Here is a 26,935-nt window from a genome sequence, read left to right as displayed (position 1 = left end):
ACATGCCGTTTTTAAATGAAGGTTTTTATTATGAAGGGAAAACAAAATCCAAAACTACATGGCCCTGTGTGAAGAAGTGTTTGCCCCCCTGTTAAAACTGTGGTTTATCACACCTGAGTTCAATTTCTCTAGCCACACCCAGGCCTGATTACTGCCACACCTGTTCGCAATCAAGAAATCTCTTAAATAGGACCTGCCTGACAAAGTGAAGTAGACCAAAAGATCCTCAAAAGCTAGACATCATGCCAAGATCAAATTAAATTCAGAAACAAATGAGAAAGAAAGTAATTGAGATCTATCAGTCTATTATTGATTTTTCTTTTATGCCAAAAATCATTAGGATATTAAGTAAAGACCATGTTCCATAAATTTCCTAACGTAAATATATCAAAACCTAATTTTTGATTAATAATATGCATTGCTTAAGAATTTCATTTTGACAACTTTAAAGGTGATTTTCTCAGTACTTAGATTTTTTTGCCCCCTCCAGATTCCAAATATTCAAATAGTTGTATCTCGGCCAAATATTGTCCTATCCTAACAAACCATACATCAATGGAAATCTTGTTTATTCAGCTTTCAGATGATGTACAAATCTCAACTTTGAAAATTGTCATTGACCTGAAAGTATAGTATAGTTTTTTAAAGCCTACTGTATCATATTTAATACAAAAATTTCTAAGACCTCTAAATTATTTTATTATATATTATATTATGAAATTATATTATTTATTTATTTTTTGCAGAGTCTGAGTGCAATAGTCTCACTGTATCGTACTATATGAGCCATAAAAACCATAAAAGACACTTTTGGAATTTTTTTTTTTTATTGATTTATTTTAATTTTAAATATTTTGTCGAAAAGTTCAAGAAGCTGTTCCATGTGAATAATTTTTCTTTTTTGTCTTTCATAAGTCAGGCTTTACAACCTAATATTTAAGATTTTTCTTTTCTTATTTTCTCTCTAAAGCCACCTTTCCAATTTCCTCAACATTTGGATACGATTGCCACATTTCTCCCCCTAGTGGCAGTCGCACAGAACTTTTAAACTGGTCGTGAAGTATCCGTCACCCTCGGCTTATCGACATGGCAAAATGTATGCTTTTAATGAATATAATGAATGTATGAATATATCCACACAAAACAAATGACCCCCCAAATAAAAACACAGTATGAGGCTAATCAATGTACATAATGATTTAATAATTATAAAATAATTATTTCTGATGTATGAACATATCGACACAAAACAAATGACCCCTGAAATAAAATCATAGTAGGTTTTGTGGGGCTAATCAACGTACATAATGATTTCATACTTATAAAATAATTATTTCTGCCATAATTATTCTAAAGCGGCATTTTACAGAAATAGTGTTTACAGAATAACGTTAAAGTGGAAAAATATTGGTAATTCTGACCTCGCGCTCATAGTTTTGATTAGAATACATCACATCCGGTCGGGCGGTCGCATACGGTCTAGCCGCAGAAGTTCAAATATTTTAACGCATCCGAAGCTCAAATCGGATCTGAATTTTCCGCATACGCATATGATCGGAACTCCACGCAGCTCCCGAACTACTCTCCATTGGAAATCAATGACTTCCAGTCTGTCGCTTGGCATTTGTCGGAGATAGTGGAAAGGCGGCTTTAGTTGTACTATTGTAGACAAATATCATTTAATAGAACCTGTCTAGTTTTTTGGTTGTCTTTGTGTAGTGTAAGCATGCTGAGATATGTGCAGAGTACATGTGAAAATCATCGAGGGTTTGGTATCATTTAACAAATGAAAGTGCAGTCCTACATTTGTGGTAGACCAACTTTAAACACAGACAGTGTGTAGTCTCAGCATGTCTGCTGAGATGATGTGAAGACTCAGGCTCGTGTGACTCGTGTATAATTGCTGGAAGCCACATTCTGGCCTGCTGGTTCAGTAGTCTTAGAAACAGGGCTTCCATTCATACAGTAGATCCTGTGACGTCGACGACTAAACCATGGAAACTGAAGTAAGTGTTATTCATGAACTTTGGAAGCTAAGGTCCTGTCCGATGTTACCTTATTAACTGCCCTAAAGACTTGAATTCTCGTGTCATTTGCTTTTCCAGGCCTTAATATGGAAAAGTCAATTTGGTATTTGCATCTTGTTCATTTTCTTGTACGTTCTTGTCATGGGCGTGCTCAACATCGCTTTAATCATTGCTTTCCTCAACTCTTGACATGAACATGTTTCCCAACTGAAATTTCCAGATATTTCCACCAATAATTTCTCAGCTTGGAGGTCACACCTCTCAACCATAATTACTCAATTTGTTTTTTTGCGACTTTTGTGGAATCATCAGATCACCTTAGTAAATTGCAGAGAGGGATTTTCCTACACTTGTTGGCTTTTGAAGTCACTTGTTCGAGCTTGAATTGTGTGCCATAAACTAATGGAAAGTTTTTGTTTTTTTTACTTAACTATTCTCTTGGCTACTCTTGAGTGCTCTTCAATGTTAAATCCTCACACAGAGAAACTCCATAGGGACTTTTTAACAAGGCACAGTATTGAGATGCAGGTTAAACCTGCAACTTTTGTTCCATTAAAGCATATTTTATCTGTGCTGTCATTGCAATAGAAACCGCAGGCACTTCATCAAAACATCAACACAATGATCATCTAGCTACAGACCTCTGAACATTAGATGTGTAAATACATTGCTGTAAACACAAGTTAATGCACAGATGTGGTTGCAGCTGCGGTCGAACTTGTTTTAAACCTGGAACTTTTATTTTACGATGACTCGTTCCCTCACTTACCCAAGTCATTTGTTCTCATTTAAGAATAAAGAAAGAATAATGAGTTCATCTTTAATGTCAAAGGAAATCGCTGATACCGTGTCAGATTCTGGAACCTAATGGTTACAGTGATTAATGAGACCCATGCGACACGTTGAAAAATTCAAAGCAGAAAGCATTGTTTTTAAGGCTGTTTTTGATTTGCAAACCCTGATTTGATTATAATATTAAGCAGGGTAAATTTAAATCAAATTGGTCTTTGTGGTTTCAATGTCATTATCATGGGCAATACATTGGGACATGTGTCTGAGACAACTGCAGCTGTTTGTAATGTGAAGAAGGGGTTTATTTTGGGTCAAAACCATCTGGAACAGTCTTCCAGAGCACAATCAATTGGCATTTAAAGTTGTGTACACTCTTCATAAAGTCTTACCGCTTCGGCTCCACACAGAACCTGGATATTTGGTTTTGATACCGTTTGATATTTGGTCCATAACTTTCTGATACTTCCAAAGATAACCTTACAGTTACTAGGCCAACGGTGATACAAATAAAGATCTTAATGAATAGTTGGGAGCTCTGCGTGGTGTCTCTGGGGATATCTTCATGAAGAAGGAATGTTTATAGGCGCCATTGATGAAATTTGCTTCGTTCTGTGGGCATTTAGAGCAGATGGCTGAGTCCCTGCTGGGGGTTCATGGGTTACATGTGCCTCAAGTGTGTCCGCTGATTGAGTTATTTGGTATGTGGCATTGATTAAAGAGCTGGAGTGTGCGTATGAAACTACCAGTTTGAGAACACTTTGATTTATGGAGTTTAAGGAGTCTCATCTACCTTCATTCTCTTAATATTCAAGTCTCCTGGCCGGCTGGTTGTATATTTACAACACTGCAAATGTTGGACATTCTTTCTTATTAGTTCTTTTAATAAAAGGATATTTATGTGAGATTTATGTGCTTGCCCTGTCAATGGGAACCATAGTGAGGTTCTGTTACCTCAAACAACATGCATATGAAATGGTCTATCACTTGTTTTCTGCAAGACATATCACAACCCACAGCAAAAACACCTGAAGGTATTAGTATCCCATTTCCTACCTTGGTTGCAAGCATGGTCTGGTTGCTCTGTCATTGGAAACCTCAAAGTTAACATGAGCTACCTTCATCCCAGGATGCTGTTGCATAGTATTATAAAGGTCTTTGTGATCTCATTGATACTGCAGGCAGTATTTCCTTCTTCGAAGACCATTTCTATGAATTTCCGTACTTTGTAACAGGGCCACAGAGGGTTACACATCAAGTTAAGTGCTTATTCTCACACCATGTTAGCACAAAAGAAGTGCTGGAATCTGTTATTTCATGTCCTGGGTGTGTTTTTAATCATTGTTCTGTCAGTTGGGAGCACACACATAAATCTAAGAGTCCTTTACCTTGAGTTCACCAAGGCTGTCATGGCCTCAAACTTCTGGTGTCTCAGTGAGATTTGACATGTTTGAGAAAGCCATTTTACCCTCCTGCAAAGCACTGCAGATTTCAGACAGGTTAAAGTTTCAGTTTTTGTTCATAAAAAAAAAAAAAAACTTTTATCTTTGCCATCAAATATATTTGTGCACTATATTCCAAATTTAGCAACAGACCAATTTTTAAATTGTCACCCACTAAAAATCACATCCACTGTAGCTCTCGAATTTCATTTTCATCAGTTCCATGATCGATTGCCATTTACGTCAAACTTGGCACAAAGCATTTTTAATGTGCCAAGTGTTAATATGCCCAAATGAGATTTGAGAGCTACAGGGAAGAGGTCCCTTTTTGGTCCCTTCCTCTGTGAACTTTTTCTTTAAGCCTCACCCAAAAACTGTCAGGGAAGAACATGGAAATTTGCTTTGAAAACAATTACCGCTGCCCCTCAGCTTTTCACAGAAACCAGGTATTATGTCAGCCTGTAACTATAGCTTACTTTGACTTACCGTTTGGAGTGCCAGTGAAAGTCAAAGCATTTAAAGTCAAGCATTCAGCTGTCACCTGCACTGTAATTAAGTACACTCTGCTGCAATTGACCTAGTGGGAACATCACCCATTACCTCACTAATGTTTTTCCTGCATGTTTCCCAAGCTTTTACGATGCGTCCTATCTAGTTTCCTCTCAATTCCAAAACCACAGGCCAATTATTTCATTCCTAAAGCTACCTGTCACCCTTTCCCTATACTCCGAGGTCTCCTTTCAGCCACTCGCATGGTAATTAATTTTGAACTTTTGTCAACATGAAACACGGGAGCAGCAATCTGAATTACAACATACAGTTACGTGAAAGGTTAGGGGAATCGTTCCTTCCTCTCCATGCCATGTACATGACAACTCCCGATTCTTGAAGACTGACTTAGTCAACTTTCCGACTGGGATTTAATGGCATCTAGATCTCTTGGGAGGTGTGTAGCATGGGATTGTTCGACAACGGATGTGCCTTAGTCTCAGTAGAGAAGGTAACTCAATACTCCCATCTGCACTTCCCACGTGTTGACAGCCCTGCACTCTGAACCCTTTCAAAACTGTCTTAAAGCACTCCCAGGTGATGGAAAATTTAAGGGGAAAATTGCTTGCTTTAACAGTTATTAATGTGTACACCAAAGCTGTGAGTTTAAGTATTGCGTAATCCTTTGAAACAGGCAACCTTTCCCTGTACAACATCCCTTGAACCTCATAATACAGCTGAGTGATTTATGAACTGTATTTCTAGGTCAGGTCCTTTGAGTTCGACGAGGACACTTCAGGAGTTTACAACCAGAAAGACATGAATGACATGGATTTTTTTTTCTCCAAATTAGCCGTCTAGACCAACCAGTGAGATCCTACATCAGGGTTTATGAGGGTGATCTCACAGTCCAAAAATAACTGTAATGTATCCCTCCCTCAACCACACCATCAGTCAAGTTTGACCATCTCAACTAATGTTACCAATCATTCCATCCTTCTACTATCACTGCCACAATGTTGCTTGTGGCTGTGGTTTGATATTAAGAAGCACTTTAGTGCTGAAGTCATAATGGCATATCATAACATACTAATTGTACCAATGATGACATGCCATCTGGCTTTGCGTAACTCTTGGCTTCTGGAAGCTTAATTAACCCCCTGACCAGGCCTCCGGGTGCACTTGCCTTGGTGCCAAGGAGCGTAACCGGGTGTATAGAACTTCCATTCTGTTGACTCCCAATGCAGTCTGTTATTTTCCTTTTTCCAGGAATACAGACGTCCTGTGTTTTTTATTCCCACACCCACTAATAGAGTCCATGTTTAAAGATGGTTATCATTGTAAAGGGATAACTTTAGCTGTCCCCCATTGCGTCATCGTGTCTAAGGTCACGTTTAAGTAGTTCCTGCATGGCCCACTAATAAAAATGCTTGAGTGAGTCTCAGAACCTTTAGGACATATGGTACATTACTCCTGTCCGAGACATCTATATTGAGTCATGATGTTACGTTGCATGTTTTTCCGCTTTCTATTATTGCCTACAGATTATTGGCTCCAGCGGCTACTTATTTTACAGCCCCTATGGGCAACATCCCAAAATCAGCATGGAATGAAGCCAAGGAGTCATTTCTTTTATTTATTACTGCAGCATTTGAGGATTGAACATGCCCTAAAGCTACACCTGTGTGGAAAGCCCAGCCTGTACTTAAGTCTTTCCTGTCTAAATAGCCAGATAGGAAATAGCACAGGACCACCGGCACTTTTTTTGTCTGGATCGTACAGTACCTTGCTGTCAGAATTGGGTAGCGGATTATGTAAATGCATGCTAGTCTGTTTCTGCAACATGTGGTTTCTCATTTTTTGCCAACAGACCTGCATATGACCAGTGTTTGATCACGAGTCTCCCAGAAATTGCTGAGAGCGTGCACTGTGTTTCCAGTTAAAGTGTGTGAAGCTGGAAAGCATTTCTGTTGAATCCACTGTCACACTCACTTAAGTGTATACTGAATGCAGGTCTAGTAGAATCGTTAGACGTATTGTTCTGGGAGACCTGTTTTTGGGTACTGTGTTTTAGAGGCACAAGAGAGAGATAAGTGCTCTCCCTGACTATTTTAAACACATGCTTGTGGTCACGGTACATTTTCAAAGTTTGCTTGACACACTCCTAAATGTTCCAGAAGAAACAACAGTATTATTAGCGGCTTCTTGACTTCTTTGTGGGGTTCACCTGTCATGGTCAAGAATTAACGAACCTAAGGACTGGGACACACTAGAAGATTTTCAAATCTTAAACGATTTTAAAACCATGGGAGACCACAGACATGAAGACAGTTCAACCGATTTTTAGCCTTATAATCCTCTGAATGCACACACTAGACGATTTGACCAGACCGTGAGACCACACACTTGATGATTGTAGGAACGATTTCACAGTGACACGTGATCTCACGGACATTCGCGAGGTCAAACGTGAGGTGACGCTTGCTCACTCTCATTGGCTATCGCGGGTATCACGTCAGAGGCAGCCTGATCAGAGTCGCAAATATCAAACATGTTTGATATTTACGATTTGAGTTTGGGGACGCTCCGTCTAGATCGGAAGTAGATAAATAATCATAATGACATCACACAATACAGGATTTTTTGGACAAAAAAATAGTTTCGGGGATGCAAATCGGGCTTAAAATCGTCTAGTGTGCAGCCAACCTAAGGTGGTTTGTTGGTCTTAGGCCTGGGACACACTAGACGATTTTCAAATCTTAAACAATTTTAAAACCATGGGAGACCACAGACATGAAGACGGTTCAACCGATTTTTAGCCTTGTAATCCTCTGAATGCACACGCTAGATTTATGATTTAGACTTGATGATTATAGGAACAATTTCACAGTGACACGTGATCTCACGGACACTCGCGAGATCAAACGTGACTAGAGAAGAAAATCAAATAGAGGACAATCAACGTTGTCAGCTGGCTCTCCTGGCGCACGTTCTGTTTAACAGTGAAAAACAAAGTATAAAAAAGAATATGGGTGATGTTCTCTGCTTTCATGGCATGTTTGTGACTGCTAAGTTTCAGCTATAGAAGCACGCAACATCCGGTAGGTGACGCTTGCTCGCTCTCATTGGCTATCGCGGGTATCACAAACATGTTTGATATTTACGATTTGAGTTCGGGGACGCTCCGTCTCGGTCGGGAACAGATAAATAATCGTAATGACACCACACAGTAGAGAATTTTTTTGGACAAAAAATCGTTTGCAACAAGCCGTGAATCGGGCGACACCCCCCCGATCATTCGGGGATGCACATCGGGCTTAAAATCGGCCTTAAAATCGTCTAGTGTGCGGCCAGCCTTAGCTGATTTAAGCTGGTCTGAGCAAGTCTCAAAACACATTTAAATAATTTACACCAGCAAACCAGACCAACTTTACTGGACTGGGAAACAAGCTAAGCTAGCAAACCTTCTTAGGGTGTTTTTTGTCCCCATGTTTTTTGGTCTAATAGTCTTTAAAGTGCTTGTAATGATGCAAAACTATGAAGCAAACATAATTCACAGTTGATTCTAGTAGATTGACGTTACCATGTTGCTAAGCTAAAAACAAAATAATTTAAGCAAAAATAGCATAAATACATAACCCACACAAATGTATGGATATATGGTCCAATATTTAGCTCATTTTATCAATACTTAATCAAACTTACTACATACTGAATTAAAATCGACCCATTTCTCTTGAATGAATATTTTCAATTAGCTTGTTGTTGCTGTTTTAGAATCTGGCTTAAATAAGGTATCTTATTAGGTAGCACAATGGTCCCTATATTTGGAACAAACTTTGTCTTGTGAACATGCCTATGATGGCTAAAAATTAGTAGGCAGCTCACTAGGTTTTGGAAGAGAGCTCTGGCTTTCTTCTCCCTTTCTGGATACTTTTAACAAAAACTTTAACTTTTGTGATGCCTTTTGAGCGCTGTTATTTCCTTCAGGAGGAAATCCAAATGTCGTTTTATTTTACCATTTCATTTTAGTATATGAGAAGATTGCGGCATAGAAAATGAAAAAAATTATACCAGGCTGTGACTTTTCTCAGGGCTTGTTTTGCTCATGAAAGCAGCTCTTTCATCAGCATTTGCTACTTGTAAGACCACAAGTTCTTAACTGAAATTATAAATAGACTCTGGCAACTCATGTCAATGTTTTCACTACTGCACATATGTGTTTAGGCTTTTAATACAACTATTTTGCATTTCACAGTTTTAGTCAAGTGGAAAATCTCTAGCTCTGAATACTTTTTATAAATACTTTAAAACCATCAGTGGTGTAAGCCAACACCTCAGTGTTGTTTTCTAAAGGTGTGTTACTCCTGCAGACCTGCTCAGCTCCCCATTTTGAGTCCAGAGCGCTATTTACAGTTTGAGGACTGAAGTTTACCAACTTGGAATAAACCCACTACTGACATCTGAGTTTGAATAATCAAGGGCTTTGTACTCTGGAATTGTGTTTAGCCACTTTATAATTAAACTTTTCCAAACGGAACAGATGTGTAAAGTCCTACGACAGTTTCTTTCAATGGTAAAAGGAATGCTGCTTTACATTTAACAGATGCGTAATTGTAAACCGTCTGCTCACAAATGCCATGCCACTTTATAGCACACCACTGTGTAACTAAGGAATGTCGTGGGATGTGTATTTGGCCATGCTGTAAGAAATTTTAAGCCCTGACCCCCCTTGTCCAACTCTATAGTGTGTGCTGAGATAAAGAAGTCTATCCTGGTAGTACATAAATATCTAAACCAGACATATGTTTTCTCAACTCAGAAAACTTGGGCTTTGCTGAACAAATTTGCCAATTAAATCGAAATAACTGTGAGGTCTTGTTTCAGAGTCATGGTAAACAAGCGCATGACATTTTCAGCATTTCAAGCTTATTTGGTTTACAGGATTCTGGGGAAATGCACAGAAAAGAGTGACAATTAAGGCAAGAATATAACTTATAGTAGCATTATTTATCCTACCTTCCTGATTAGAGATGGAGTTTGAAACACTTCGAGCAAACCAGGTGCATCTGAGATCATTCTGAGCTCAAACTTACTTTGTAAGTTTGTTTTCTCTGTCACTTCATGAATAAAGATATTAAAATGTTTAAAAATGTAATTACATCTGGAATTTCATGAAGAAGATTAATGCCTTTTTTTTTATTATCCATTGGATATCAGCCTCAGTCTGCTCTTAAGCATCTGTTAAAAATCACATGCTTTGCATCATACAACCAAGGCTGCTTCAGGTTAACAGTTTACTTTGGCAAAGGATTTTTTGAGAGAAAAGACACCCCCTCTTTCAAGCAAAAGTAAAATGTATTTTTAATCGAGTCCTTGTGGCTTTAAACCAACTCATTGAAATCAGTCAAATTTATAGTCTCAACATAAAGCGCAAAGTTTCTACCACTAGAGCAGATGATGCTTTTAATGAAGGAACCAGAAGGCCTTTAAGCTACAACAAAACCTGTGGTTTTTGATGTTAGTGTGTTAAATGTTCATTTTCACTCTGAGATTGAAGACGAGCAGATCTGCTTTTTATAAACAGCAGAACAAAATCCAAATGTACAAATGAAACATGGACAATTCTCCTTTGCAAAAGTCGGATTTGCGAAGATTTCCATTTGTATCACGGTTTTAGAGTTTCATGTTTCCATGGACTTGAAGCTGAATAATGACAGAGCTGCTAGCGTTAGCTAGCATTTATGTTAGCGCATTTAACCTTCCCACAAACAAAACTAGCGCATTGCAATCTTCGTTTACAAGCTTTATTGCTAGTTTTCACAGAAGGTTGTTTGCAAATAAGCTGTTTTGATCCTTTTTTCCATTTGCTACAGTCTGGGTGATCAGTGACAAGTTTCTGCAAGTCAGATACCTTTTTGCAAGCATCCCAGATCAAATGTCTGTGGATTCCTGAGTTCTAAAGACTCATGGCTCCGGCCGGGGCCGTCTGCCAGTGAGGTCACCACCCAGTGGGTGAAGGAGCCCTGACCTACTGACTCACACACAGTGTAATCCGAGATGACCGGTTGAGGACATTGGTTGCCCCCCTTGGGCTTGGCCCTCATGTCCTTCGCCTCTCATAAATACATGGCAAGCCAAACTTAACTTAAGTCCTTTGATCTGACTCATTTCTGGCAGTGGAGAGCAGTTTTGTTTTCGTTATTTCTGCTCATTTTCCCTTCTCTCTCAAAGCTGATTCTGTAGTTGGAAATCATGTCAGATCTCCTGTGGTTCATGTGGATTTTGCTCCTGCTTTCACTGAATGCAGCCAACATTGTGTAAAAGTCATGTAAATGCCTTGAACATTGTTTTTTTTTATTACGGAAAGGGCAACAATTTAAGCAAAACCTGACAGAAACCTAGATTTGTGCATGTTACCTAATTTTTGCTTTGCATGTTAACACTATGATTGCTGTTCAGTCAGGTAATTCAATATCTATGTATGTTTTCTGTAAAACTGAGGCTACGTTTACACTAGTGCGTTTTCTTTTTAAAACGCATAACTTTTGCTACGGTTACGCCTGTTTACACTACCCCGGCGCTTTCGACCCTCGAAAACTGAGACTTTAGAAAACGCTGCAGACCCCGTTTTAGTTTGAAAACTCTGGGGTTGCGTTTCAGTTTAAATGGACCAAAACAGAGGCTGTTTCTCAATTCCAAGAACGCAAAAGAACAGACTTGTGTTCTCTTGGAGACCGGTCTTGCCAGGCTTCCTTGAAAGAACGAACTCAGACGGATGCGAGAACACAGAACGCATCTTTGTGAGAATTGAGATGTGCTGTGTTCTTGCTGCTCAACTGACAGTCCCAGCACATTATGAGGAGCGAGACAGCAGCACGCAATGCACAATAAATATCACATAACATCACATAAGTCTTTTAAAACATTTATTTTACATGAATGATACAAAACAAACTGACAAATGTTTACTTTCACGAGCCGTCATATTTGTGAGCTTGCAGCGGGAATCTCTTATGAGAGAATGAGAAGTTTAAAGCTTACAGGCTTTCGTACGTCGTCCGCCCGCAGCGTCTTCTGGTATTTCTAATGGTTCGATTCTCTCAAGTCTGCATTTGATGCATCCTTGGTATCAAGAACACATCCGGGCACTTTCATGCGTCCTCTGTACTTGCATTCTTGAGTATTGGAATTGAACTTTGACGGTTAATGATGACGTAGAGCAAGAACACGAGGACGCAAGATCGCTTAAGAACGCATATTGAGAAATGGCCAGAGACTTTTGAAAACGATGGCGTGGCTGCCCTCATTCGCTCTGCTTATCCATGACGACCGTGAAAACAATAACATCATGATCATTGTTGTACCTGCTTGAATGGTCATGTGACCTGCGTTTTCGGTTGTGTAGTGTGGACTGAGAACGTTTCTGAAATGCAGTGAAAACGCAAGTGTAGACGAGGATCGTTAATTTATTTGCAGATGATTTGGTTTGGAAACACTTCTCAGCCAAAGTGTTATTAAATAAACCACTCGTCATCAGTCATAAATCAGGGTGTGAAAGCAGGCAAGAGATGTGGCTACAGTGACCCTTCGACCTTCAAGATTTAAGTATGCATCAGTAATGCTTTTGCAACCACCCAGAATAACGATAAAAATGTACTCCTGTTGTTGAGGTCTGTTTTTACTGGAATTTTGATGTTTAGAATTTATTGTGTTCATAACTTTAAATGATTCATTGATTTGATTGATCTTTCTCTTGGTCAGAACTAGAACTTGAAAACAAATGTTCTTTCCAGCAGTACCTCCCTAAAATAATAATAATAAAAAAGCTAATTAATAACAGTCATCAGAGTTTAATAAAACAGTCAACCCATCTTAGAAAGAGGTCACCTCCCCGAATGCCCCCAAGAAAGCAATTTATTCCCATTTGTCGAAGTACAGGGGGTGTTTTCTTTAGTGGGGGGCCGGGATGGGTCTCAGGGGGAGATGCTTTTGGCGGCTCCCGGGCTGAAGGGGGCTTCCACTTGGCGTGTTTGCTGCAGCAGTCAGCCAGGAGTGCTGCTAGCCAGGCTACTGTCAAAACTCAAGCACTCCACTACTTCAAAGATAACAGGCCCCTGCACCTCCTCCGCCAGTCTCCCTGGGTTAATTAACCTGCCTCATGCTGTGATCTGAAACAAGGAGCCATGCTTGGTGCACTTTGGATGCATTTAGTGTTGGCCTGTGCAAACATTGCCATAAACCAACAAACAGATAGGTTTTCCAAACCTCATAACACTTAACATTTTACAAACCCCATATTTTAGCCTCTTATTGAGGCACAATATGGATTATTGTTATAGTTATGCCTTCTAGATGTTTCAGTTGTTTCATTAGTAATGACTTTGCTAAAATGTAATACAACAGCTCAACTTGAATCGACAAATATTAAAGAGGTCAAGTTACCTATTCCATGTAAATCTAGGTTTTTGGTTGGCACCAGTAGCCTTGTGGGCAGCTCATTGACACATAACGCCATTACGCTTCAGGCATCCCAAGTTCAAGTCCCGGATCACAGACATTTCCCGATTCTGTTCCCCCACTCTCCCACTTTGTGTCTAAATACTGTCCTAAGGCAAAGTCAAAAAAGTTTTTAATTTAACCTTGCAAAATTTCATTGGTCCACAATTCTACTTCACTTAACTCTATATAAAGTGCAACAGTTGGGTTCTGGAAGTTAAAATCTCATTAATTTTCTATTGAGAACTCATCAGATGAGTATAGAGGAATTTATTTTTTAACGCTAACTTTTAAACCATTAAAGACAGACCCACTGTGAGCTATTGATTTAGATATTGATGGTAGATGCTTATGTTTAAGCCATCAGCCCACATTATTTAAACAATTTTTTTTAAATAATCATGTTCGACAGTCGATTTCCTGTTGAAAAATCTACATTACCCACAATTCAGGAGAGACATGTCCACTAATCAGAGAATCACAACAAATAAATTGTGCCAAAAAACTGGGAATGGCATAGTTGTACACTCAAAACACTTAAGTATTTGTATCTATGTATATATTTTTGAATAAATTATATTTTTACAAAATTTACATTTTTATGTTTTAATTTGAATATGTAATTTGCAATGCTTCATGGGATTGTAGTCCTTTCCTTCATGAAAGCCATTAAGTACACAGTCTTGTACCTTTGTCTTTTTGTCCAATTTTCAAAAAGGTTTTTTTGGTTCAAATCAAAGTCTGTATTGTGATTCACCTCATAGCTGGTTGGTTTGGTTCTGGGTCATAACGAAGACTTAAAAATATATATATATATCATATAGAAAAAAAAATGAATGGGAAAAATACTTCCAGAACTAAAGCCGCTAAAAAAGCACTGTTGCACTCTATTAAACATCAAATCTGTTCTGACTGACTGGTATTGTGTCACTTCACACAGAAGTTTCACATTCAGTGTGGACAAGCAAATAATTTCTTGCTGGAAACTTGCTGCATCGTGCTCACAATATTTTATGCGTGGGAATTTGAAAACGGGCTTAACTCTACAAACATCAATCAGACTTACTAAGCTTGCTGACAGGATGTTTATGTTGCTTTACGAAAAGCAAGCAAGATAGGAATAACATTGACAACTGCCAAAACTTTTTACAATTTTCTAATGTCATAAAATAAAACATGACAAAAATGTCCCTTAGACTTAGAAACCCCAATACCTGGGGTTTACTTTGAGTTTGCATTAAAAACTTGTCAACTTGTTAATCACAGAGGGCAAATCATTCATCACTTGGCACTCAGAACCTCAGGGTTCCCAGAATTCACTGGGGCCCCTATGAGGGCTATTCAGGAGTGTTCACGCCTGACAGAGCCAATAGAGTAGCCTTTGCTTAGTTTCCTGCACTCAGTATAGAGATACAGATGCAGATGGGCATCTGCAACATGACAAAATACAGTACGCAATCCTCCAGGGAGGAAAATCGAGGGTGCTGGTGCTTTCGTGGGAGAATGAAAGGCAGCATTGTGAAGGCACTGTGATACCAATGCCTCCGTTGTAAAGCTCGGTTGTATGTGAACAAAGCCCAGGCCTGCTTTAGATTTAACTCTTTAGTACAGCACCCCCATCCCGCGCTGTTTCCAATCCATGCGTTTAAACGGCGCACTAGCAGAACTGATAGGCCTCAGTAAGACAAGAGCCATAATGGGCTCTTTGAACTCTAGAGAAACTCATTCGTTAAACATAGTCCGAAAAAAAGTTCTTTGTGATGTATATTGGATAAAACTTTAGCTCCATTCAGCTCATAAAGAGGACATGAAGGGGCATGAATGTAAGTTCACATCAGGCTCATATTTGAACAAGAGATAATTTAGGTTGTTTTTTAAACAAATGTTGCTCTTCTCAGTGGGGAGTCTGGTCATTAGGAAGCCAGCGTGAGTCCGGGAGCGATGATCCGAGGGGGCTGCCCTCTCTCAGGCCGAGGGCTCTGCAGGAATGTGGAGGGAGGGCTGACTCACCCCTCCGCTCTGGGCCAAGAGATCCCACGGAGTGAGATGAAAGGTGCTGGAACATAAGATGTTGAGGACTATTAACTGTGCATTTATCAAATGTTTGGGCTGAATAGTTGTGGGGCAAAAAACAAATGGAAGATGGATGATGTTTCGAGAGGATTTCAACTCAAACCGTCTCTCCTGATGCAGCAGGCAAGGGAAGGCTGGAAGATTTAGGAAAATGGCCTGCCATAAGTTTTAGAGCTGTTACTGCTTTATGGGCTTTTTGAGCTTTTAATGGGATTGCTATAAGCGGGGAAGTGAAAGGAAATGGTGGGTTAGGTTTGGGAAAGGTAAGCCTTGAGACAAATAGGGGATACTGCCGAGAAACTTCCATGACAGGGGTGTCCAATCCTGCACCTGGAGGGCCAACGTCCTGCAAATTTTAGCTCCAACCAGCTCCAACACACTTTTCTAGAAGTATCCATTGAGTCTGAAGATCTTGATTAGCTGGTTCAGGTGTGTTTAATTGGGGTTGGAACTAAACTCTGCAGGACAGTGGCCCTATGGGAACAGGTTTGGACACCCCTGTGCTATGAGAATGGGAATGCTAATGGATAGTTTTCTCCAAGTATTATGAATCTCCTCGGTTGAAGCATGTGACCGACCCTGCAGGCCACAGCTGTGTCTAAAATCGCATAGTCTTTTGAGTAGGTCATTTTTTGAATAAGTAATTACTTTGTGACTGCAAAAAGAGTAAGTTCTATGTAATATGAATGAGTGTTGTATGAATGCAATCTGGACGTACTACATTCGCCATGTTGTCATTATCACGTGATCTACCAGTGCCAATTGCGTTGCGTCACTTTCATTAAAGGGGTCATATGATGCGATTTCAATTTTTCGTTTCTCTTTGGAGTGTTACAAGCTCTTGGTGCATAAAGAAGATCTGTAAAGTTGCAAAGACTAAAGTCTCAAATCCAAAGAGATATTCTTTATAAAATTTAAGAGTCAGTCACGCCTACCTAAAACGGCTCATTCTAACACCAAATACACAAAATAATGTTCTTTTTAGCAACATCATATGACCCCTTTAATAAATCCTCTCCTGTGGCCTCATAGGGTAGTAAAGTATCCACTGTATGCACATTTCAGAATCACGCTGGAAGTAGTAGGTCATCCGGGTACTTTTTACCTACTCTTTTATGAGTACTGTGAATTTGGACATACTTCTTTTGTCACATAATGTTTTTCGCCTACTACATAGTAGGGAAGTATGCCATTTCGGATGGAGTCCACATCTCCAAAATTTTAAATAACTCTTAATTTGACCGAAGTGAAGTCTGAATGGCGGTTCACACCAAGATGAATGTTTGATGCGAAAATTTGGTGCAATAAATATTTTAATTTAATGTGGCACTTTAGACCAGCATGAACATGACTTTTTTTTTTTTTTGCCGAGAGGTGTTCTAGTCTCTTGTCTGGCATACTACTAATAAAGTTAGTGTTACAAAGAAAAAACAAACAAATTTAAATGGAAAAAGTGATTAGACAGGTGCATTTCAAAGAGTATGAGATGTTATTGTCTGAGGGACACAACAGAAGTACAGTTTACCAAACAAAAAGGCTAACAGGTTAATCCTGACCATTAATCTAATTTGTAATCTTTTGATCTCCTCTCTAATTATGTACAAACGAATCAGCCTAACACCTCTTCTAAGCAAGGGATGACCAAAGAAACCATTTGAAAACCAAACCCCACGTACACAGACTTCCATTCAGCGGTAGCATACAGTAGCTGGATTATTGTAGACCTATTTTACTTTTTCAGCTATCCCATGTCTTTGCTGTAGTGAAAGAGGCTGTCTGTTCCATCCTGCTTTAAAGACATTCCTCAGACATTACCTTTTTAAACCAATGTGTGTGGAGTGGGTGTTGCACAGAGAAAAGGGCTTGTGTGTCGGCACTAATGGAAGTGTGAGGAGGCCACGCCCCAGACGGATGACATCATCCACAGAATTCCCACAAGCCTTTGAGGTTTAAAGGGGTCATATGATGCGATTTCAAGTTGGACCTACAATAATGTACAGTATTTGAAAAATAATGTGTTTTTTGAACATTAAAGCATGTCAACATATTCTGTTACACCAAATACACAAAATAATGATCTTTAAAAGAGCATCATATGACCCCTTTAACTGCCATGAAGAAGGACAGGTCAACATGGGATACTTGGGATAAATAGACTGTATTTTGATGGAGAAAGTAGGTTTTTCCTCTTCATTGACTTTTTTTTAGTTAAGTCCTTGTTAGTGGGAAAAAATGTGATCTGCTTTGACTGCTGCAGCCTGATGTTTTGTGCCACAATAGATCAGTTCATCATTTTCCCTGACATTTACTTAGTTTGAACAAAAATATCTGTTTGAAGATGATGTTAGTATTGAGAAAAATTTGGTCATACTAGTGACATAGAAATTACACATTACCTTTAAAGTTTTAGAAAAGCTTGTATTTTATTATAAAGCAGCAATAGATTGTTAGATGGAACCAATCAAAATTTACTATGCAAATTTAACAATGATGTCACTTCCATGGAAGGTTTCAAAAGTAAATAGAATAAATGCACTGTTTACTTTTTAACTGGATATAACATTTAATTTGAAAATACAGGAAATACTGTTGTTTATATTTCATAATGTTTCAAAAGAGGATCCTATACATTTCATAATGGGTTTACTGTCTAAAAAGAATATAATTATAAAGTGGACTACTAAATATGAAACAGAATTTTGCATTTATTCATTTAGCAGACAGTTTTATCCAAATTGACTTACAAATGAGGATTACAGCAAGAAATTCATCCTACTTTGTTTAGAAGATTTTTCAAAGTTTACATTACGGTTTACTGGGAGAAACATACTGTTTAAAATAGCTTTACTTGTTTTAAACAAATGTTTACATTTGAGGTTATGGTTCGTAAAACTGGACATGCTTGATGTACCTCCCACTATCCCTTATTGTCATTGCTAGGTTAAATTTACTAAAATCAAAACTCAAGATTAAGAAGGAAATTGGAAATGATAGCTTAAATAAATAGACGCCGCTATCTAAAGTAACCCCACTTGTAAACACACTGGATTTAATATAGGGAGTTTAGTGTGTTTGCACAGATTCTTGTGGCTTCTCTATTGCATAGTGTTGAGTGAAACCAGGGCAATGGCAGTTTTCCACTTGAAGTCAATTTCACTGCTTCAGTCAATATACAGCGCACTGGATTTATTAGTTACAGATTGAAGTGTTCTGCTTGAATATTTGTTAAATATTAGCTTATGCTTAGATTACACATTAAATAATAAGTCTTTGTTGCTACGTGATTTATTTATTATTGATATGAGCAAAATAAAAGTGCTTTTAGTTGTAAGAGATGTCCTTTAATAATACTTTTCTAATAATAGCTAATAATAGTTTTCTATTTACTCCTGTATCCTTAACTGGACCTCAGTAAAGGCCTAATGGACATATTTCCCCATGAATATGTTACATTATTATTAGCTTAAACTACAAATTGATTGTGATTTTCCCCATTTGTAAGTTACTGGATGAAAGCGTCTTCTAAACGAATGAATACATTTAGTGTAGTTTACTTAATCCAATAAAAGCACATTAATAGATGTTTTTTTTTCTTGTTAACACATAAAAAATTGTTTAAAGCTCTGAATGTCTGTAGTTGATCTCTACCAAACAACATGATTTTCTCAGAACATAAAAGCATCTACAGTCCCATCAACATGTTGTTGACATTCTTTGCCTCCTTCATCAAAAAAAAAAAAAAAGCATAAATGAGGCTTGTCTTGGCTGCGACTTTATCCCACATCAAACGGGATGTTTTTCTTTTTTATAGCCAGTGAGTAAATGGTTTGTAAACTCTGGCTGGAGATGCAGCAAAAAAAAAAAAAAAAGCTGTGGTGGTGTATATTAATCAGCAGTTACGATGGCCACAGGTGCTCTCTCTGGAAAATATTTACCCAAGAGGCACAAATGATAGCTGAAGACTGTTTATGCAATTAGGAACATACTACTAGTTGATGTCGCTTGATTTTTAGTTTAGATTTTTTCAAAGTGTTGCAAGCTCTGTTTGTCTGTGTGGGTGTATCCGTTTGATATAAAATGAAAGGAGAATCGCTTTTACACATACTAAATTGTTGATGTAATGGGTTTGCTGAGAATATTTGGTAAAGCCAATACTGTGGATTTGTGTGTAAGTGTGTGTGTGAAATGAGCGTCTCAGCTGTAAAACCATCTGTTGAAGTAATTTAGAAGTGAACTAAAATATGTCTTCACAGGACTTGCTAGCAACATGGTCAGTGAGACTCAAGTCTTTGTTTAGATATTAAATCAGCTTCTATTTCAGTCATGCTAATTAAACCAAAGTCTACAACAAAAAGCCTCAAATCATAGCTAACATGCAGCATCTGCCCAGCACTGAGGTTAGCTTAGATGTTATGTTGCTGTAGCTTGTATACTAGGTTATGTTGGGTTGGATGTTAGGTTGTCTGTTATGTTATCTGTTGAAATAACCAGCATATGCTGGTTTTTTCAACAGGGATGTTAGCTTTTATGTTATAGATTATGTTGTGTTTAGTTATATGTTATGTTAGGTTATGTTATGTTATGTTACTGTAGGCTGGATGTTAGGTTAGCTTATATGTTATAGGTTATGTTAGGTTGCATATTATGTTGTGTTATATATTAGGTTATGTTATGTTACTGTAGGTTGGATGTTAGGTTATGTTAGGTTAGCTTATATGTTTTAGGTTATGTTAGGTTGCATGTTATGTTATGTTATTGTGTTATTATATACCTAATTTGCATTTAAATGTGTAAAATGTGCATGGCAACAAACTTCTGTTTTGCAATGTCCACAGGGCCTGAAGGAACATAACTACTAACAGTTTTGGTTTAAAACATAGGAGGTTATTACACCGCAAAGAAAACTAGCTGCTTCAAAACATTTATTTACTTAATATATGATGGTTGTAAAACAGCCATGTGCTTCTACATCCCTTTGTCCAGCAGGTTTTCAGTAGAGTCATACATTACAAAGTTTTCTGAGGCAACGATTTTATACAGGAACATCAAACACACATAAATGCCACTAAATTTGGTGGTTTTGAAGCCTCAGAACTGTTGTGTTTTTGGTAAATAAAATTGAGAAAACAGCTGTGAGAGACGTGTGAATTTAAGCAGACAATGCACCCAGCCAGACTAAATCCCAGCTGCGTTTGAGCTTTTGTTGTCTAGCTGGGCCATTTTCCAGTCACCTCTTGTGAACTCTTTGGTCACTGTTCTATGACGATTACAGGATTTGTCAGGGCATGAGGATTTTTTGATACGCTACTGTAGCGAATGTGATAAACACGCCAGGTGAGGTGACTGAACATAACAGTCGGATTTGAGGGGCCAAGTCGCATCTTGGCTTCAGCTCCTGGAATCTGACCTGCTTTAGATGAAAATCGGACAGGTCAGCATTTGGATGGGATACAAAAATACCCCCTACTGTATCCATTCAGGGTCTTTGTGAGCCATTCGCAGCTGGGACACACATCAGTGTGTGTGTGTGTGTGTGTGTGTGTGTGTGTGGACAAGAGGGTAGTAGAAAGAAGACACTGGAATGCAGTCGACGCCAGCTTGCTCTTTGGCCTTTCAGAGATAACCAAGCATATCCTCCTAAGCCTTCAGCCTCCCTGCCTCATTCCCTAGCATAAAAGACCAAACCTTGGCCGAGTCGCAAAAGACGAGGAAAAAAAAGCAGCCGATGATTGGGGATCATCTTTTCCACTCTGCAGTGGTCCATCTATGATTGTATCTGGAGACATCAGAAGCTCCATAACATTAAAAATAAAAATAAAGGTTCCAGAGAGCGTTTTTTGTAGCAGCGTAATATAAAAATAATTTTTGTTTCCCAAAAGAACCTTTCAGGGAACAGTTCTGAAAAGAACCATTTTTGCATACAGTGAAGTATATTTCATTCTAAGGAACATTTTTCCACTATGAACCTTTTGTACGTTTCCATGGATATTCTTCATGGTTCCATGGAGGTTCTTCATGTCATTGCAAACTTGTATGACTTTCTTCTGTGGAACACAAAAGGAGGTATTTTGAGAAATGTTTAAACTGCTCTTTTCCATACAACAAAAGCAAATAGTGACCAAGGGATGCTTCAAAAAGAACGACAAAGCACCATTCAATGTGATGCATGCAACTTGTTTGCTGTAGTGTGTGTATTTAAGGATGTTTTGTTGAAAACTAAAGCTTTTGTATTCAGTCATAATGAAACAAACATGATCTGTTTGGACCTGGAAGTCTTGATGCTGATAGCCTTCTGATGTATTTTGTGATTTGTGGTGGTAAACTCCAAAAGAGATCCATGTGATTCTTGCTAATGTGTTTTTTTTCTTTCTGTAAATCATCATTAACTTCGTCATAATTTTTGCAATGCGTGAGTTAGTACAAACAAACCTAAAACAGAGCTCTTTTCATACAATATATTGTTCCTAGTAAGGATTAAAGAAACTGATGCCAATCCAAGATCTGCAGAACAGATTTGAGGCTGAAAAATAACCGCTGATGGCTTCCGTGAATTTGTTTTGACATTTTTTTTCCTCCAGTTATAAAGCAGAATTCATTGGAATTATGATTTAAACAGTCCCCGATTTATTTATTTAAATTTGTTATCCCTTTCAGAGGCCAAAAGGAGCTTCCCTGCTGAAAAGACCAGTTCAGACCAGAATGAATTTCTGTCCAAATTGGCTATACTGTGTTCTTCAACACTACAAAACAATTTTTTTTCAACAATTTCTATTAATTCTCATAATGATTTGTTTAAAGATTGTGATATTTCACACAAGGTCTGGTAATTTTCTTACAGATAATTGCATTTATGTGACCTGATATCACAATTACAACTATAATTGACATATTTTGCAATGTAATTTCTCAGTATTTGGGCTGTAAAACTCAAAATTGTGCCAAGAGAGGCCCTCCAAAGTTTTTTTTTTTTTCAAATGTTTCTGTGTTGTTTCTTTTCAAAACAGCTTGGGCAACTGGACAAAGCTGCGTCTGCCGCTCATACGTATTTCCAAGCCAACCCTGAGCATGTGGAGATGGGAGGGCACTTAGAGCAGTACAAAGCCCAGAAGGGTGTAAAAGAGGAACACCTAATTGACCGGGAATCCCGCCCACACCAGGTGAGTGACTGCTGACCCCAATTACGGCACTGTTTGAAGCTTCTTGAACCTCCAAGAACACCCGACAAAGCCTGAAACACCTGAAACAAGTTCAGCATCATGAAGTGCATCTTTCTATTTACAGAAAGCCTTCTTTGCTGGGGTGAAGCTCTACGACAAAGGAAACTACGAAGAGTCCGTGACGCTCTTTGAAGAGGCTCTGACTGAGTATTACCGAGCCGATGTGGAGTGCCGGGCCCTCTGTGAAGGGCCGCAGCACTTCGAGGAGCAGAATCATGTCTTGTACAAATACAACCTCTACGAGCTAATCTCAGGTACAGATGCTTTTGTACTCAGAGCTTTTCTGCTTCCTCCTAATGTGGTAAAGCTATCATCTGTGGTCTTGAGAAGGGTCTGGGAATTTTCCGTTCTCAAGTGGTTCTTTGGGACTTTCTGTTGTGGATATCATGTTTCTGAGCTATTTGTGTTCCCAGAAATGGAGATCTTCCCGTTCTCTGACCTCTATGTAAGTCCTTTCTGAGTAGGCAAGAGTAATGTTTGACCTAAGGGTTTTTTTTTCTGAAGTACAATCCATTATTGTTGTGTCTGACAGGCAGTTCATGATAGTACAACAATGAACAGCTTCAAAGAGTGTGGGCTGCCCTATACAGTGTTTTGAAAATAAAACATACAACTTGAAAGGCTTCTTTGGATCAAAGCTAAATCCACTTTTATGATTTGTTATGTATCGATACAGAAGCTGTTCTTTTTAACTTCAGCCTGTGAAGTTACATGGGAGAAACTGGCTTATGTCTGTTAAGCATGCATAACATGAGCCATGTTTTGTCTGGATTGCATTCCTGCTCAAAACCAGACTACTGTTTGAAATTCAGCAGGCCACACACAGTCCAACTGACCTCAGTTTTAAAAAAGATAGCCATTTAAAGGCAGGGCAGGATTTCTGAAGGATCATGTGACACAGAAGACTGGAGTAATGATGCTGAAAATGCAGCTTTGTGTCACAGGAATAAATTACATTTTAAAATATATTCAAATAGGAAAAGCTATTTTAAATTGTTATAATATTCCAGAATATTTGTTTTTACTGTATTTTTTATCAAATAAATGCAGCATTGGTGTGCAAAAAAAAAAAAAAAACCTTAATGACACCAACTGTAGAGTATTTAATTTATCACATATTTTCATTCATCATATTCATAGTTATTGACACAAATTATCGATAATTTTTAGCTGCTTTCAGTTTAGGCTGTCACATTTCAGTAAAATTGCTGTAATAGTTGCATGATGGGCACTAATTACAGCTAATATAACTAACTGACATCTTTTAACTGCGTGAAAGTCCATAAAAGTCAAACAGGGAGTCATAATTCTCTAACACTTATGTCATAACATCCCCCTAACATTTGGCTTAAAAACAATGCATGTCATTGAGCTGCCATAATGGTTCTTAATTATTGCTGATTGCATTCTGCTGATTAAGGAAGGATGTGAAAGACTGTTGCATGACTGACATTCATTTATGGCCTAAATGTGAAGGATTGGCCCATCGTGAGAGGACTTGTTCTTCATGGGGGTTGTCAGTGTTTCTGACGTTAGCTTCAGGGGGTTTTGTGCATGATGGCATGTCTCAGAGTTCAGCAAGGAATCCCTGGAAAGCATTCGGAGTGATGTCACTGACATTTTCTGTCCGTTGGGTGTGTTTGTGCACATTAAAGGATCTGAGAGCATATGTGTATGTATGTTTTTTGATAGTATGCAATGACATGACTCTCTGCTACAATTATGGGCTCATTTTCTACCATATTAACAAAAGGTCTTTTAAAGCAGATGGGTTGTTCTTCGTGATTTTCATGGCTTCAAGGTTATCTTTGTTATATTTACAAAAGTAATCAAGAGCTAGTTACATGCCTTTGTGAATACATGAATAGACTAACACAAATTTGACGAAAGCCTCTCCATCCCATAATATGCCTGTTAAACCCTCTTTTGATAGAAGCTATTACTCATCTTTTTAATTTGTGAATCTGTTCCCACTTTCATGTGGGAACAATCTGCCTACTACACTTGAAACCCTTTAAAGTCTTCTCAGCTCTCTAATTTGAAATAAATAAATCCTCAACCTTGTCCACATGAAATACACCAGCATCTCTGGTTGCACATCTTTGATTTGATCCCAGTTAGATGATCTCACTTCATGCACTCTTGGAAAAGACATGGATCACATTCTCAACTGCATCAAACAGAATTACAGTGTGTTATTAAGCAATTAGATCCCGCCACGTTGCCCTGTTTCTGTTTTTCCACAAGTACACTCTTAAAAATAAAGAGTCTTTATTGGCATCTATGGATCGAGGACCTTTCCATTCGGCAGAAGGTTCTTTATAGCAGAAAAAAAGGTTCTTTAGATTTTTTTTTTATGTTCTTCAGACTAAATAAAAAATATGGTTCATCTCTGTTATCACTGCAAAAACCCCCCTTTTGGAACCATTATTTTTTTAAGAGTGTAATGGTAAATAGTTCAAATTCAAGCATCTGCATGTGTCGTAACTTTTCAACTGGTTCAAGATAGAGAATACAAACTGGCCAGAGGCCCCAAGCTAATTTGACCTCGAGACCCCTCATCTAAATCATGTTGAACTTTGTCTTCCAGATCATTACACACAGGTTCTTCACTGCCAGCATGAGTGCATCCGAGACTTGGCCACATGCCCCGGTCGCCTGTCGACTATGGAAAACTATCTGCCACTGCATTACGACTACCTGCAATTTGCCTATTTCCAAGGTAAACCTCTATACATGTCAAAACTGCTTGAATTCACTTTCTTGAACTCACCTTCACAACTTCTAGTCTTGGAGTAAAACTCATTGGGCTTGATTTGGTATCTTACCCCAATTCTCTCCTTGCATCTTGGACTCAAGATAGAAGATATTGGCTACAACACTACTGACTTCCATCAGTCAAATTAGAAATAGTCTGTAATAGAAAGGAATTGTCAGCAGTAATTATAATCAGATTAAAAGCACCTTGAAAATTATTTCGAAATGACAAAACCTCATTAATCATGAAATTACTCACTCTAAAGTAGAGGGAGAATCTGATAAATATTTCAGACTTGACTGATTTCTTCTTGGAAATGTCAAAGCTGAACTTTTGCTTCCACACCAATAAAAAGAGCTCCGAGATGAGAAATTTTAGCTTTACAAATACTGCTTGTTGTTCATAAAATGGCAAGTCATTCAGGTGTGTGTTTGCGAGTGCCGTCTCTGTTGCAAGTCTCAGAGCCGTGTGTTTCCACTCGCTCATCCCTGTGTGGTGTTTGTTCCATTGTGGTCACTGGCCTGGAATGTGAATGTTTCCGAGCATGTGGGTCTCCAAAAGGAAATAAACGTGACTGTGGGAAAAGATGACTCCAAAAAATCAGACAGCCTCACAGGATGTAAAATCCAAGAAACAGAGCCCTGGTAACTTCATCAACACTTAATAACTGGTTCTCTCCTCTATGTGTTCAGCTGGAAGGAATGAGAAGGCGTTGGAGTGCGCGTTGACCTACCTGTTGTTCCACGAAGGCGAAGAGTTCATGACTGAGAATGTGGAGCATTACAGGGAAGTGCTGGGACATGATGGCCAGCCTCGCAAGGTGAGACATGGTGGTGCAACATGCAGAAAAAAAAAACAAAGCAGTGTGTTGATTTGATATAGTTTTTTTATTAATATTTTGAATTCGTTTTTATTTTAAATTTTCAGTTATGCTCTGGCAACTAGCTGAAGTAAGGTTGTTTTTTACTTTTTTTTCAGTTAAAGTTTATTTTATTTCAAGAAACAAACTTTTTTTTATGTATTTAGTTTTAGTTAAAGGGATAGTTCACCCAAAAATGAAAATTAGATGTTTATCTGGTTACCCCCAGGGCATCCAAGATGTAGGTGACTTTGTTTCTTTTAACTTTTAAAAATTTTTTTAACTCAAACTGTTGCAGTCTGTCAGTCGTATAATGTAAGTGGATGGGAATCACGGCTTTGAGAGTAAAAAAAAACATGCACAGACAAAACCAAATTAAACCCTGCGGCTTGTGACGATACACTGATATGTAAAGACACAAAACGATCGGTCTGTGCAAGAAACTGAACAGTATTTATATCGTTTTTTACCTCTGATTTTCACCGCAATGTCCGAACTGTCCTGAGCGTGTTCGCGTCTTCTTCAGCCTGCGCGTGAGGCGCCTTCTTCTTCTTCTTGCTTTACGGCAGATCGCAGACTTATAAGTGCATTACCGCCACCTATCTCTCAAATGGAACATTGACACTCCTAATTTAGATTGTAGATAGAGTGTCAATGGTCCATTTGAAAAAAAAATCTTTGTTTGTGTTCTACTGAAGAAACAAAGTCACCTACATCTTGGATGCCCTGGGGGTAAGCAGATAAACATCACATTTTCATTTTTGGGTGAACTATCCCTTTAA

At 38.4% G+C, this 26,935-nt stretch overlaps 1 protein-coding gene across 3 annotated transcripts in view; it reads left to right on the top strand.

The window, feature by feature from the left end:
• The window catches only part of LOC107655408 (prolyl 3-hydroxylase 2), a 60,423-nt gene that overhangs the window by 11,360 nt on the left and 22,128 nt on the right, over window positions 1–26,935 (top strand). For 2 of the 3 annotated variants that reach the window (XM_016442891.1, XM_016442890.1), the window contains exons 2-5: window positions 22,324–22,476; window positions 22,601–22,790; window positions 25,127–25,258; window positions 25,987–26,114. In XM_016442891.1, the coding sequence (XP_016298377.1) occupies window positions 22,324–22,476; window positions 22,601–22,790; window positions 25,127–25,258; window positions 25,987–26,114 (603 nt within the window). Of the gene's footprint in view, window positions 1–1,952; window positions 2,007–22,323; window positions 22,477–22,600; window positions 22,791–25,126; window positions 25,259–25,986; window positions 26,115–26,935 lie in introns of those variants that run through there. The other variant, XM_016442892.1, reaches the window with a different exon arrangement.

Source organism: Sinocyclocheilus anshuiensis, unplaced genomic scaffold, assembly GCF_001515605.1.
Source record: "Sinocyclocheilus anshuiensis isolate Anshui unplaced genomic scaffold, SAMN03320099.WGS_v1.1 scaffold880, whole genome shotgun sequence".
Classification (NCBI taxonomy): Eukaryota; Metazoa; Chordata; class Actinopteri; order Cypriniformes; family Cyprinidae; genus Sinocyclocheilus; species Sinocyclocheilus anshuiensis.
Note: the sequence above shows the minus strand (reverse complement) of the source record. Positions and strands in the feature narration are given on the sequence as shown.